This window comes from Melanaphis sacchari, unplaced genomic scaffold (genome assembly GCF_002803265.2).
Source record: "Melanaphis sacchari strain LSU unplaced genomic scaffold, SCAv2.0 Contig7_pilon_pilon, whole genome shotgun sequence".
Taxonomy (NCBI): domain Eukaryota; kingdom Metazoa; phylum Arthropoda; class Insecta; order Hemiptera; family Aphididae; genus Melanaphis; species Melanaphis sacchari.
In genome coordinates, this window is record NW_020271560.1 from 3,047,726 (window position 1) to 3,065,598 (window position 17,873).

The window sequence follows — 17,873 nt, forward strand, 5'->3', positions numbered from 1 at the left end:
TATAAAATTTGAACATCGTGATTATACACAAGTATTTATATTATTTTATTAATTCGATAGCACTTCTTTTTTTTATTCTACTTAAAATACACTATGTATTATTTAGTGACAATTTAAATATTTTTAGAAATTATTTTAATAATCATTAATTGTAGTTACATAAATATAGAGGCATTTATCAAAACGGTGCTCTTATTTTAATACAGTAAGTCAGTAATTTCTAAATTATTATTTAAAATTCAAAGATAATAAAGCGAAAATAAAGGTACCTATTTACAATAATAAATTTCCATTTTCAAAATGATTCAAAACCATTATCAATAATTATTAATCTATTTCCGTTAATCTCATAAATATTATAGTAAATAAATAATAAAGGACTATAAAAATATAATCCCCACCTTATATTTTCAAGTAATGGTAATTTATTAAATTATCCATACTTTTTCTTTTCTATTCCATAACAAAAAATGAATTTCATCAAAATATAACCAATTTAGTAAATTTATAAAATACAAAAATAAAATAAAACCTTTATGAAAATTAAATATTTTCTTCTATAAAAACAAAACAATAAGTAATAAGTATAGTAAAGTATAGTAAAAAAAATAAAAAAAACAAATAATTTCCTAACTACGATCAGAATCTAACATTAGAGTTACCGAGAAAATAAGTTATTTCTTTTCAAAATATTGGTATTAATAATACATTAAATTAAATAAGAGTTTCGAAGAGAGTAAATATTTTTTATTAATTGTTGAAAATTTGAAGTTATTGGAAATATTAATAATGTATTACGTATATTATATATTATAAAGAGTACCACATATTTTATATACCCCATAATAGTATATAAACGAATTATACCTATCATCCTATCATAATATGTCATAATAATCTAAATAAAATTAATAAATATTAAACCCCTAAAAATTATAATAATCAAAAAATATTTTACTTTTAAACACAATATAAAAAAAATTTTTTAGTCGAAATCATAAAAATATGTATAACAATATTATACCGATGTGGTGTACATATTTAATTTTAAATATTCACAGCAAAACTGTTTCATAATTTTTTATCAGATAATAGACAACAATAAAACGAAACATTCTAGCACTATTCTAGAAAAATTGTTAAAATCAGTTTATTTTCTTATTCATATATACAATGAATAGATATTTTAGTTGGAAAATAGATACACATATTTAAACATTTTTTGAAATAAAACATTGAAAATCTTATTGCATTACCTATTTCATAATATAAACACGAATACAGTATAATAAACAAACTGACTATTTTTACTATGTTTAGGTAGTTAAGAATCACATTTTAACTAAATATGAAGTGATTTTAATTTAAATAATTTTATTTAAATGTAAATATATATTAATTTTTTCATGACGCTGAGTACTAGTTTTTGTATAATGCGGCAATATGTCTTTGTAAATTATTATTTATTAAGCCAGACAATGAACTGTATATAAACTATTATGGTTTCCATGTAAAATTAAAAAATGAGATATTAACATTCAAATGTTATAAATTATGTAAAAATGTACAATAACCGAGAATCCTAGAAATAAATTTAAACTCGAATTAATAAAATTAAACAAAGCAAAGTTATATTTCAAACTTGCGAGTAAAATTCATAACGCTCAATAATACCTACTTATGCAATTTTATGATGTAGTTAAAGACAAATAAAAAATTAAAAAATTATACTTCAAACGCGCAAATATTTTTTCAAATTCCATTTATAAATAATCTTCATTGAAACAAAAAAAAATCACCGATGTGTCAAATTTACAATTTTAGGATTTAGGGATCGCTATATTCAAAAAAATATATCATATATAATTATTTGATAATGTACCCTATATACTATCTCTATCGTATGATTAATGAAAAATAATAAATAAAGCTTTTTACGTTTTAACTACAAAAAATCGTTATTGAAATATCTTCTATGTGATTAAACATTAATACTATGATTAAAAAAAATCTCTTTTATTAAATTACTTATCTAAAAATATGAAAGATTTGATAAAGTTTTGAAATTTAAAAATGTGTTTCTGTAGATTATTCAATAATCTTTTTTAATGTTTTTTGTGATCTAAATTTTGGTATTATTTTATTTTAGTATGTATTTTTTTCAATCGCGTCATGTTAAATTATGTATATATTTTAATTTACAAAACTACGACTAGATAGTATACTATAGATTTATAATCTACGCGATCCGTGTCAACAAACTTTACAACTAGGTAACAACGGTGTAATCTAAAACTATCTAAAATAATTTAGACTGTAGTTGATTATTCTAGTTGTTCAAATAGATATGTTATACATCAAAGTTAAAATTATGACATATTTTACAGCGTGTTTGTGTTGTTTGTGACAATGATTATTTTATGAATATTATCACTTTAATATCCTATATTCAAGTAATCTAGTAATCTAGTTAAAACGTTAAAAATACAAAGAACTTATTTTGTGACTAGTTGAAATAATAGTGATCTTTTCTTATAGTTCTATATAAAAAAAGCTGGATTTAACTCCAAAAAATTCATAATAATTTACATATTTATGTTAATCAAAGTTATTATGATATATATGTTGAAAAACATATAATCTCTAATTTTTACTATTATTATTAATAGGTACACAATAATAATATTATAAAATAATACACGACATATCCGAATAAAATAAAGTGCTTGAATTAGTAATATAGATATATATAAGTGTGTAATAGAACATTTTTTGACAGTACAATTAAATCAACGAACAAATATCTTTTAAAATTCGCATTTATATTATATAAACCACAAAGATTAATTGAGAATAATAATGTGCCACATAGAATAAAGATGAAATATTATATGTATTAAAATTCATAATGAAACTTAATAATTGTTCATATAATATTTCTGTTTATAGAGATATAAAATATGTGCGTCGTTAAATGGACATAAATAACACCACAGTGCGCAGATAACGTGACTTGAGGAAAATTTAATCGGTGGAATATATCACACTAATGATAAACCGTCAAATTAAAAACTTAACTTAATTTAGGTTCACATTTCAGTTATTCTAAAACCAGGATAGAAATTATATTTTACTTATATTTTTGGTAATTATCGACATCAATTTCCTTTCGATTAACAAAGATTACAATCGGTTGTATAGTCAGGAAAGTTGCAAACTACATTATGTATGGGTGCACGTTAAACGAAACCATCGGCTTATCGGAATAGTTCACGCCACAGTTTACCTGGTCGTAACAAAAAAAAAAAATTAAATAATAATGTTATATACCGTGTCAGTTTTAGACAGGAGTTTATGTGCAACTAATAACTTCTAAGACTTTAGAAACTCTATTTCCTCGCGGAGATATTTGGAAAATGTTCTCTCTAAAACTCTGCATAGGTCACCATACGTGTGTGGTTACGCTCGCTGCATCTTAACGTCATCTATACAAATCGTAAACCGTCAAAACACGTACTAATATCACCTGCGTTCGTATTTAGGTTTGTTACATAATATATAATATGAATGTGACTATTTGGTTATTAATTTATTATCCATAAGAGAGAGAGAGAAAGAGTTAATTGCACATTGTGACAAAGTCGAGTAACGTAGAGTTACAGATATTGCTCAACATATAAATAAATGAGAAATGTCGCGCCTTGTACACCTATTATATCCAACAAAAAACCTAAGAAAACTCTAGCAATGACAAAAAAAAAAAAAAAAACTTTAAATTACAAAACGTAGTAGTTGATTTAGTAAAGTATGTTTATTATATAAGTATCAGTTACATTCTTTTTTAAATAATTGTAATTTTATGAATCCATACTTCAAATATTTCAATGAATACAGTCATATAAAGATCACATTAATTTATGATTACCCTACCATATAATATGTAATAATAATCAATCGTTATTGCAGTGTCATACTAGACATTAAAACAATACATAAACATATGCTTAGATAATCGTAAATTTGTCAATTTAAAAATACCATATAAAATCAGACCAAGTTGAAAATATTCATGAAATTATTAACATTTTAGTATTAACCAAAAATTAAGATCTTCTTAGGTACTATTAATAGAATATCCTGAAATATTTTAAATATTTATAGTTTATAAATATTCTAACAATATAGATTATAGTAATTTTATTAATATTTTCTAAATCATTAAATTAATTTCTAATTTATAGAAAATAATCTCTTTAACGGCAAAACATAATACATTATATTATCTATACAAGCATCAGGACACTGATTTTTATTTTTTATTTTTTTTTTTTTTTTTGTGAATCTTAAAATAAAAAAATATCTTTCCTGATTTTAACAAGAAAAATATCATAAGGATACTTTTGCTACTATCTAAAAAGATAGAGTTACAGTAACTGAGAAATAACCAAATTAATACTTTCGTCAAAACTGAGATTTATGCACTGTTTTTCTTTCATTTTGTAAATAACAAGAACATTTTGAACAAATATATATATATATTTTTTTCTCATAAGTAATATTGACTACAAAGGCCATCAAATATAAGCAGATTTTTAAAATATCTAAATAATAGTTCACGTAATTCTTGAAGTTTTGTTACAATTATACATTTTAACTTGGTTTTTCTTTATTGTATAAATTTTTTTTTTTTCAATTAAAATTAAATTTTAATGATAATAAGTTTGATAATAGTTTTTTATTCACATTTTCCAATATATAGAAGATAATGAGAGGTCATTAGTGGTATTATATTACTATGTTTTTAATTTAAATATCATCCAACAAGTTTATTTATTAATAATTGATCTGTTGTCATTAGGAACTCATGAGATAATATTGTAGGTTTATATAACCAATAAAAATACTTTAATTATTGTTTGTCCTTCATATTAATATTCTAAAACATAAATATTTATTTAATATTAATAAACTTCAAAAAAATAAAATTAATTTTGTTTAGTTATATACTTTTCTAATATTTAACATTATATTTTATATTATAGTCACAATACCTAGGTAGCCAATACACAAAGTTGACATTTAAATAGCTTTTCTTATAGTTGGAATAAAAGTAATTTTATGTTATATGAATCAGAATATAAGAAGATATATTTAATGCTAAGAATATTGATGATTGTAATGATTTTCTTTACAAAAGAACTTATAATGCGATTACTCCTTTTTCCCAAATTCAAAACTCTGCTTATAAATGTTAATGTCATATAGGCTTATAAAGGTTTCCACTTCTGAAAAGACGATCAAAACATAGTAACTCTTTCAAAACTACTATTGGAAGTTATTTGAAAACTAATTTATTTATTTTAGATATAACTATATCAAATTAAATTTTTTTCTAGTATACCTATTAGGTATAAATAAAACTATATAAAAACAATAATGCAATATCTATATAATTCAGATACATACATGTACATGTACATGTATACATACAACTAAAATGACTATTAAGGAAGACATTGTACTTTATAATATATTAGTAATATTTTATCTTTATGTATAAAATTATATTTACATAAAAATTTATTTTATGTGTATACAATATGTATGTTTCAGAATATTTCTGTATTAGTTGTACTAATATACAGTTGGATGATAAGTTCAAATATGAAAAATACACTTCTTCTTCAAGATGTATTTTATGGTGAGTAAACATAGTTTATTTAATAAAATAATATATATTATATAAATAAACATACATTTTAAACATTTTAAACATGATTTACATCAAAATTAATATATCTTCATTCACAAAATATAAAACTTATAGTAAATTCCGATACTAATATTAAAAGTTTACAAAAATTTGCATTATTTATAATTTTTTACATATTATTATCTTATTTAAAAAATAACACCTATTTTTTTTATCATGTAATTATTCATAAAATCATTTAATATAATACAGACATAAACTTTACATCATCAACAACTAAAAGCGAACTGTATAATATTATATAATGAAGTGATATTATAATTTAATTTTAGATTTATTTGTTTATAACTGAGTTTGAACCTTTATCAGCCATCATTATTTATTTCCAACGGTTTATTTTTCGTTTCATAACTAAACTCAATCAAATAATAATTTTAAAAAATGTGTGTTGGCGTTACATTACTATACATTTTTTGGTTCATTTATATTTTATAAACATGGACGGATTATAACATTATTTATAACGAAAACGAAGAGCATCTTTTTGCTCTAATTTTCAATCAACTAAAATACCTCGTCGTCTGCTATGCCAGTATCATAAAAACGCCTCGGCGGTACCTACTGTATTTAATAGTGTATCTGGCATAAATGAATTAAATTATTCAGATTGTAATATAGTGAAGCCGTGTGATAAACTGCTGAGGGTGAACTCTTAATGCGAAGTGAATTAAATGGTATGATAAAATATTTAAAACCTAAAATTGCTTGAGAACTTTTAGCACCGGAGCGAAAACTTGTTAGTCGCGGAAGCATTCCTCTGCTTTTGCTGGGAAATCTAGAAAAAGATTAAACTCAATGTAGTTTTATTGGAAACTGTTTATTAGCTTGTTGTAATTCTTAATAATATTACAAATTATACATAAACATAGATATATAATATTTAATATGTAACTACGTACTTTACTCCACTAACTATCGATTTATTAACCGACTTATAAATAGTAAACACTACGCAAGTATACGAGTACAAGGATTCAACGAATAAAAGCGCGTCAATTTATCATCAACAAAGTTTACTACTGATAATTATGATAACTTTATTATAAAACATTTTATTCTGCTGAACGTTTTAGCGATCCTTATCGTGAAAACATCGACTGCATAACACGGAAATATTTAGCTGCAGTAATTTTTGTCTGATCTCCTTTGGTTTGTGATACACAAATATAAAAATAGGTCATTTAAGTGTTATTTTTCATTTTATTTATCAATTACAATTTTCTTAATTTATTATTTAACAACAATATAATATTAATGAATATGTATCTAGTGTAAAATATAGTGTAGTAAAATAATGATTTGTCCAATCAGATTAGGATTTTACCAAGAAAAAAATGCACAATGAATTTTCGCTCATATATTTATTATTTTGTAGCTATAAATAGCGTGTGAAAAGTTTCAACCGATATTTGAGCTTCAAAGATTATTTGAGATCAAAGGTAATAAAAACTTCATTATAGTAAATATCTTGTTTGCTAATGGTTTTACGATAAAAACAAAAAACTCCATAAGAAAATATTCTCTACAAAATTAACCCATTTCATATTATATTCAAATAACTCCTATTACTGCATAATAAATTTTATAATGTAACTTTTAAAAAAATACTGAAAAATACAAAAATATTAAAATAATAAGAATGCATTAATTTTATGCGAAGTGCATGTTTTAAATTATTAAACGACTTTTTCGTTGTTAAATCTAAATAACACACGTATTTGCGGAATTTTTTAACTAAACCTTGGCAAAAAAAAAAAATTGAATCGAAAATTTATTCTTCTGAAATTCTAGACCACTAAATATTTTATTATAAAGAAAAAAATTCGTTTTTACATGCTATAATTATACGTGAAAAAATTTCTATATTTTTCAATACATGATTTTGAAGTTGTTTGAAAAATGTCTCATACCTTCAAAACTTAGCAACAACACGCAAAAAAATTAAATTGCACCGCAAAAGAAATGGTTACTTAAATGAATAGGATAACACTTTATTTAAATGATATATGGTAAACTAAAACAAGAGATCTTCGTTGATAATTACAGTTATCTATCTCAAGAAATCATTGTATTCTCTAACAACTAGTACCACTCAACAGTATCTACTATTGTAATTTGAATACAAACTTGATTGGGCAATAAATTTAATTCAGAACACAGGAAGCAGTGATTAATTACTATTTCGAAGCTTATAATTAAATTGTAGAATTTTCCAAAATGATTTCAATAACCAAGATTAATAATTTATAGTAACATTTTTTTGACAATGTATAATTTTTTAAATAAAGCTTAATTTTTTTTTGTCGAACTTACAGACATATGAAATTGTTTAGTGGTTTCTTGACTAATTTTTAACTTATTTTTTATGTATTAGTCAAAATCATTAAAAATGTAACACAAATTCCTTGTATATTTTTCATAGCAATCAAAAAATATCAAAAACTTATAATCATAGTTAAATTTATAAAATATAGAAGTTCAAATTATGACAAAAATAAATATTTAAATAAAAAATAACGATTTTAGTAATCATATTGTAAATTGAAAAATAACATTCGTAAAAAAGTTAAAAATTTAAAATATACAACATATATTATTACTTTTTAAATGTAATTAAATTATAAGCTATATATATATAACGAACTTATCCATATTGTTAACCAGTACGTCGATACCCTCGGTAAAACATCAAAATAAACACTAAAACAAAAAATAAATTAAATGATAAATTAAAATGTTTTGGGTTTATATTTAATTACTTGGAACTAAAATAAAAATAATTGTCATAATGTAAGCAAATAATACAACACCATATACAAAAATATGGGAAAATTAGAATTATTTGGCAGCAGACAATTTTGATTAGGTATAATTTAACAACAATACCGATTTTAAAAACTCACGCTTGAAAGAAACCAAAGTATCGAATATCCAAAATTATTATTACAGTCAACTTGAACCTTAAATTATAAATAATATAAAATTTAACAATCTGAATGAAAAATAAATGATAAGATAAAAAAGCAATCTTGTGAAACTTGTCATAAAAAAAGCAAAACAGCTAAGTCGGAAAGCACCAAAGCAAGTATTTAGATGTTGGGGACAAAGCTGATATGTATCAGTAATGTAATCCTTTGTCGTTCAAATCAAAGAAAGGTAAATTGGCTTACAATTGTTGTTGTCATGAAATATGGAAAAGTTTATCTCTCTGAGCAAGAGGAATATGTTCTTAAATTAAAGAATTAATTGTTATTTGATTATGATAAATAAATAAGCATTTTAAACAAAACATCGAATCGTACAAAACGCACGAAGTCTTCGATTTTTTTTTTTTTTTAATTCTCACACTCTAATAATACAATAAATGCATATGATATAATAAAATTTGTAATTTTGTTTCAAATTGTAATTATATTTTAAAAATGGAAGTTGATGACTTGTAAATTAATTGAATGGGCAATAAAACCAGTATTAATTAAAGATCATTAAAATCATTTTATTATTTTAACTAAATATTTAAGTGATTATTAACTAAAAAAAATTAATCATAGAATAGGCCTATCGGGTAACCTATACAAAATAAACGCACCTTATTTTCTAGCTCAATAGATATATGCATAGGCGTCCCCAAACATTTTTCTAGAGGGGGAGAGGTGCAAAATTAATTTATAAATGAAAATTTTTCTATACATTTTATTTATAGTAAATTATTAAGTTTCGTCATTATTACATTAGGGTATTGTTATTATACATTTTATTTATAGAACATTATGATTTTTCGTCATTATTACATTCAATTATTACAATTAGATAAAAAATTTAAAATTCTAGGGAAGAGCAAGTGCCCCGTTTTACCTCCCCTGAAGATACCCATGGAAGTATAAAAAAGAATACATTTGTAATATTTGTATAAACTCATAATTTTAAAATTTTAATACTTAACTTTATAAACCATGAGTCACGAGATTGATTTTTGTTCATAAATTAACAATATAGTATAGTTTTCTCTTTAAAAATGTTTGTACAATACATTTTATTCAATGTACAATCAATACAAGCAAACTATTAACAATTAGATCATATCATACATTTTGAATATTTGATATTTTATCCTTAAACAATTGCTTATGCATAAAAAAAATATGAGTGCAACCTTTTTCTTAGGTAATTTTTTCTTCTACGATTTTTGTTATCTTGGTTTACCACAAAACTAACAGAAAGCAAGATTTTTTTTGAAAATTATGTTCTTTTCCACCTTAACGTTACCTTTGAACTCAAATTACCTTTGAAGCTCACGTGATATTGATAGGAATATTTCTTGTGTTTATCATAATCGTGTAGTAAAGGTTTTATGCCAAAATTCGGCTTTCAACTATTTTGTTTCAGTTGAAGCGGATATTTAATCTAAATTGACTGAACGCATTTCAATATTACAGAGATAATCGATAAACTAAGTTATCAGATCAATAAACATTTAAAATAACAGCTCTCGTACAACGTGATATTATTTTATTTTAAACATTTTATCACATCATGATTATTCAATCAAACAGTATATCTTAAATATTTTATTATATTATAAACTAAAAAATATGTTATTTAGGTTTATAATAAGTAAATGCAACGATTGATTCTAGAGAGACTGAAGGACTATTTTTTGTCTCTTGCCCCCTCTTCATACCCCATGACCAAAAGCTTGATAATACAGTGTTTAATACTTATTTATTATGGATAAAACGGGTGATGCTAGCCATTAGCGCGACGCATATCAATTACGGGATACCTATGTAAGACGCGCGAAATATTTACCGGTTCGTCTTTAATGAATGAATTGCTTAGACCATGTAATGTACGATGTAGTTTACCCTGCCGACGTAGTAACAGTGGGAGCAACGAAACTAATTGATTAAATTTTCCGGACTGCGTTTCGTATTATATTATATATATATATATATATATATAATATGTAGTGTACACACATAATATATGTATTATACACATGACGCGTATAGTACACACTGTTACTATACAATCACTTCCACCCCCAATACCGTCCACCCCATCATCGGCCAGCCATCCGCTTTTATGTTATAAGATCGTATCACACTAAACTCTCCACCCCCAACTCTTTTTTTCAGTCTCTTTCCTTCCCACCAAACGCTACGACATCTTTGTCTTATATCATATATCTTACACCACATGTACATATACCTCTACCACATCCGCGCCAATGTAGAACTCCCTCGCTATTTTTTTTTCTTTTTTGAACACGATCGACACCGCAGCCGCCGCAAGTTTTTCAGTAAACTTTTTTACACTTCGGTGATAAGTAGTCGCCACAGGCGTAGCTAAATGCGTATTTTCGTTTCAATATTTTTCTCAATCGGGTACATGTTCTTTTGCACGGCAATTAAATTGAATACTATTAGAAATTATCCGCCATCACTTTTGGAAACATCACCCAAAACCTTGGTCCAGAGAATGAATTTCAAAAAAAAATCGCAATACATATGGCTGAGAATTCGAAGTTTTCGACACGATTTAACATAACCATCGGAGCAAGCTACATAAACTTATAAGAATATGTTAAGTATTTTTTTATGACTCGCGTTAGTATTTCATAAAAAAAAAAAATCACTTAAAAATTAAAATAAAATGTTTGAAAATTAATTGATTTATATTATTTTTCGATTAATTCTTTATCTTTAAATCAATCAAATAATTACCAACGGTCAGCACTATAATTTGATTTATAAAACATACAAAAAGTGACAAATATTTAATGGCTATCAGACATTTATTTATTTATTTAATATTAAAAATGTTTATTCGTTTAAAATTTAAAAAAAAAATACACTTTTACTCAAAAATGATCAAAATATATTAATCTTACCCATCTATACATATATCTATACTCTATAGTTTATACCTAATTTAATATAATATTATAGTTAAATGGAGTTAGATGTATCGCTATATTACATAACTATGTTAAGACATTTATCCATAATGTATAATGTATGCTGATTATAATTAATATCTTGTTCCATTTTATCTGCTAAGTAATTTACATAATTATTAATGAATTCATGTACCAATACCCAACAGATTTGAATTATTTACCATTCGACCGCTGTTTAGGACTTGAATCTCCAATTGTTATTAAAGTGAACCCCACTTTTTTATTATTATTTTATCGCTTAAACTTCAATTTGGAAATAATATTATTCAAATTCACTGAGCGATTTATTAAAATAAGCTTAACAATATTTTATTCTTATGAGTTTTGTAATATTTTAAAATCTGAACTGTTTTAAAAGTGTAAAAATTTTCATTATTCAATATTCCGTAACTTAGAAATATTTAGGTAGTCTTGAAACGATTTTTATTTGAAAATAAATAAATAAAAATTGTATAATGTAATTTTAAATTAATATTGATCACTTGTCACCATAATATTTCCGTTGACGTATAGTATAGTTAATGGAACTGAATCTATACAATACATAACCTTTGCATTACGTCATGATCAACTCCTACTGTCTGTCTGACCCTTTAGATAACTAACCCATCTTATAAAACCTACAGAAAAATTATTCAGATTGCTATTTGATAAGCGCTAAAAAGTTTACATTCACATAACTGTTGACTATCCTTACAAACTATTACTAACTATAACTTTTACTTACTATCCTACTAAACCACCGAATTGTAATTTATAATGAGATTCAATAATATCTTTAGAATTTCGCAACGAAAATTCTTGCTATTTTATTATAAAAATTCAAAATCCTTTAAAATATACATTCTAAATTGATTGGAACCACGACATTCAATGATCTAAAATAAACAAATATTTGGTTAAATCTCCTCGTGGTTAGTACTGCTCAAATAACAACTACGGCACCAACATTCCAGTTTTATTCAAACAGATGGGACGGTTTTATTTTTCAAGATAGTATAAATATCTTATTAATCTCATTTTAGAAATATTAAATACAAGATTATTTGTAAAAATATGATCGAATTAAATAACAAGAATATACAAAATAAGCAGAAACTATGTAATCAAAATAATGTACACTAAATAATTAACTAATTTAATCATATTAATAAAAAATAATTGTGTCATAAACCATAATATATTATGTTTTTAATTAATGAACTAAAAAAAAAGTAAGCTAAAATAGTAATTTTTCATAGTGTTTATTTTCTTTTGATTTAACATCGGTAGATAATAAAAAAATAAAAACAAGTAACCCATGTAGGTATTAATGTTATAACTAAATTCGCATCAACTTAAAATAAAAAAAAAATGATAATACAATAGCCTGACCTTCTGTATGAAGTAAAAGAATGACACGAATGAAACATTATTTATCAATAGATCCCTTTCCATTGTTTCGAACTAATATTTCTTATTTTCTCGACCGTAACACGTACATCTTAAGATTTACTACATGCCTTTTTTTTAACCAAGAGATGTTTTAAAAAAATGTAATTGTAATACTAGTAAAACTCAGTCGAATAACTACCTACTAATAACCAATAAAAATTCAATTTAACTTTAAGGAAAACACGTGTTTACTAATTTTATTACAGATTTTCCAACTTCTGACTAATCGCACGTTATTAATTTCGTTCATTTATTTTGAATACAAATATAATGACATCAATTTAATTTATGTAATAACACGAACAATTAAACAAAATAACACATAAATTTCAAAATATCTTTTTAATTAATTATAAATCGTTTTCATATTATAAAAGCCGTATACTCGCATTTTCTATAATACTAATTATTATTTCTACTTCACATTATATGATAATTTATATTTGAAAATATAAGAGGATACCATAAATTGTAAAATCGCATGTATTCAATTCAATAATTATCAACCGTGATACACTTTTCAACTAAAATTGTTACGTAAAAAATGACTATATTATAGTTTAAATTTACATTATATTATATATTTTGTATTGTCTCTTTCAATAGATTATAACTCATAAAATACATATTTTAATGTCATATTTTTTTTATTTTTTTTTTGTATACTCCATTTCTATTTGATCAATCCGAAATATATGAAAAAATAAGCAGAATTGATAAAATAATGAAATACGTAAATATACATCAAAATAAAATAATATAACTGCTTTTATTGTGAGTTTTTACATATAATATACATATTCTCGTTTTGAAAAATACTTTTTAATATTAAAATGCGCTTTATTAAATTTAATTTCATATTAAAACTTCATCACAAAAAAAAAAAAAAAATTCCTAATTATTAATATTATTATTCTTTGTCTTAGTTTGTTTACATTTTATTTTTATACATAATGATTTACAACAGTATTTTACGTCATTATAACATTATAATATATTAAATAATATCTAAACATTATATAAATAAAAATATTTTGATAAACTTCCTAGTGAAAATATAATAATAATTTAATTTACAAAATGTCTACACAAAAAACACTTAATTTGATAGAAATAAATAAAAGATATATATAACAATTCAATCTCCATTTGAGATTAATTGTTTTTATTCATAAGTTTTTATGTTTTACTTTAATATTTTATAATATGTTTTAGTCAAAAATATCTTAATCTGATATTTATTGTTCATAAATTACAAACCAATTCCAATAAAAGAAAATGTATATATTTAAAAAAAAAAAAAATACTAAAAATAGATTTTATTATAGAGAACATGAATAATTATAATTTGTATGTTCATGATATTTGTTTAAAAAAAACAAATACATGTCGTGTTTTAACACATTTAAAATGTAATAATAAAAAGTTATACAAACGCTTTTGAATATGAATGTTACAATATATCTTATAACTTTCGAAAACTATTTCTATAAAATTGTTCACTGTACTCACAATTTTCTTAAATTTAAAACTTGATTAATCCTGAAAAAATCATAAGTATTACTTATTTAAAGTAACAAATAATAATATAAATATTTTACTATGATAAAAATTATTAAATTATGCTAATATATATTTTGTAATTTATTACAGGTGTTCAAATTGCATATTCTGCCGTAATTGGAACAAATTTGTTCATCTTCGCTGCCAGCGTCATATTACTCCTTGGAATCGTCAAAGTAAATATTACTCATTTATACTAAGAACGTTTTATTTCGAAGGCAAACAATCCATATAACTTACAGACGCCATTATCAACAATTCAACATGACTTTTACAATGCCGAACTTTTCTTTTCCCTTCGGTATCTTTTTCTTATTTTCATTTTGGTTTTTTTTTTTTTTATTTATTATTTTCTTTTCCATTACAAATAAAATCAAGACCGAATACTAAAGGCAACATCCATTTTATTTACTTTTATTTCGAAAGAAGCAGTAAGCTACACTGTATGTGTGAAGACATATTGAATTAAAAACGTATTCCGATTCGTTTTATTGAGCGGACGGTTGAATAAAACATTTATTACTTATTATTTTGTACACAACTATATAAATACTCATAAATTATAGAACAACTCAAATAAAAATATTGAAAACACATAAATTATATTATTTATTTTTAATATAAATTTGAATATTATATTTAAATTAACCACAATTTAAACATTAACTTAACATTTGAATATCTAATAAAATTATAAAACTAACGAATAATTTTTGTTATTTTAAAACTGAAACATAAACTACACAGTGTTTATTTTATAAATGAATAAGTACATACTTATAAAATGTATACTATATTTCCAACTCTCATTGAAATAATTCATGGCCATATCGAAAACATATCACTAGACAATATTTAGTAAACATATACGAAACGTATTTCAAATGTTTTAACATAAGGTATATCACATTAACTAAATTTCAAATATTTGAAATAATTCCTTAAATAGTCGTCCTAAATAACGTATGGCTTATTAATAGTTATACTTGTCTCAACCCAAGTAAATAATATTTTGAATGAAAATTATCCAATGATATTTACTTACTTATGTCAATAATAATAAAAACCATGTTTATTCAGTGACCCAATTCCGTATTAAGTAACCAAAAATATTAAATGTTACATACGCATCATATTTGACATAAAATTATTATATATATATATATTAACAGAGAGCATCACTTACTCAAATTAAATTATTTTTTTATATCTAACAGTTATTTGAACACGCTATTATGTATTAAATATCATTCAACCATTCGTGAGTTTAAAAAATCCAATTTAACTTTGACATGAGAGTTGTATACAGTATACATTTATGACCGGATTTAACGCATTTAAACCCATGGGCGTAATACTTTAAAAGCCAGTAGTCTTAATTACTAAGTATGAAATAAAATTATGATTTTAATGGTTACATTTGATACTCTCAGAAATTCCGGGAAATTCTTAGGGAGTCACGACTCACGAGAACAAGACCGTTCTAGAAATAAAAAAAAAATAAAACATATATTTTGTATACATCATTTTTTTTCAGTAATAGTTAGGTTATTTATAGGTTTGAGTTAAAAAATTTCATTCGATGTTTAATTTTTTCAATGATCATATACAAATTAAAAAAATGTATTCAATATTTTTATAATTGTTAAAAATTTTTGTAAAAAAAAAAAAAAAACTTTTAGGAAATCGCATTCGTGTAAATAATAGTTATTTAATATTTATACTAGAAATATAAGGCGATAATATTTTATTTACTTTCTTATAATAACGTATTTGTCATTTTAACATACCTATAAGGAAGAGTTGTGAGTTGTAATATTCTCGTCTAAGTTTCAACCACATTCCACTTTTTTCTATGACATATGTTTCTTAGAAATAAGTGTATAATAAGTTTTTTTATGAGGTATGTTCATCCATATTATACATTGCAGTTATACAATAAAACCGTTAAATGTTTGAGCTTTGATCTTCTATACACAAAACATTTTTAACATATAACCATACTATTCAGTTTACATTCGAATACATAGCCTTTGCATAGATCATATTTAAACTGATATCCCGCGCCACCGAAATAAATAAAAGTCAAAAATCAAGTAAATGTGTATTGTTTCAGTGTTATATAATTTATCGATGTTTGATAAACCGAGTTCTTAGTCTCTTTCACTCTAACATATTTAATTTTTATGAAAGGCAGTAACTACGAGTCTATGTCACTTTATAACCATAGAATAACTGTTAGGTTAGGTTATTTTAAGTTTCTCTAGATTTATAGTATTGGATATGTATCAATTAAATTATTTAAATTATCAACTAACGGTTTGCTTGAAAGAAATATAAATATATATACTTTAGGTATTTGTAATGTAAATATAAAATATGAAAATTAAACTAAGTACACTACCATTAGTGATTATATAGCTGTTTAATCTTTATATGACAATTAATAAAACTTATTCTTTTTTTCAATTCGGCTAGGTTGCTATTTGCAACAATTAAAGAAAATGCAAAACATTGTTTAAAGTTGGTAGAGTTGATATTAGTTATCGGAAATTCAATGCAAGAATTGTATTTTTATGTTGACTAACGCTGCAATATGAGATTAGATGTATTTTTTGTTAGGATTTGTATAAAAATAAGTTTTAGATGCGTTGGTTATTTTCGTTTTATTTTTAAATATTTGAGCATAAGTATATTTTTATAATTAAAAAATATAAATAATAAGTATATAATGATTTTTTTTAAATTCAGCTGTTTTTAATACATTTTTAAAATAATTTCTATTATTATAATCGCATTTAAATATTAAACAATTAAAAGAATATTACACATTTTTTTTGTTTTACATCTGTGATTTAACTATTTGCTTACAATTTGAAATACCATATTATTAGATAATATAACATGTATGTTTTTTTTATACTCTCGGCTAACTTAAAACATTTTTGAATATTCTCGCCAAGTTAAATTCCCTGAAATTTCACAACTTTTCTAACGATAGTTTAATGAGCAAAAAAGTAATTAAAAAATATTCAAGTATTTCTAAAATGTCGATATATAGCTGTAAAAGTATCAAGTGTGCTACCAATTAAACTGCTAATCGTATTAATGTTTTTTAAACTCTGTTCTGCATCAGCTATA

General features: G+C 23.4%; 1 protein-coding gene across 1 annotated transcript in view; it reads left to right on the plus strand.

The window, feature by feature from the left end:
* Window positions 1–17,873, plus strand: part of LOC112601849 — a 114,132-nt gene that overhangs the window by 76,911 nt on the left and 19,348 nt on the right. Inside the window, exons 3-4 of the mRNA XM_025349671.1 lie at window positions 5,614–5,701; window positions 14,823–14,908. Coding sequence (XP_025205456.1) covers window positions 5,614–5,701; window positions 14,823–14,908 — 174 coding nt within the window. The remainder of the gene's footprint in view (window positions 1–5,613; window positions 5,702–14,822; window positions 14,909–17,873) is intronic.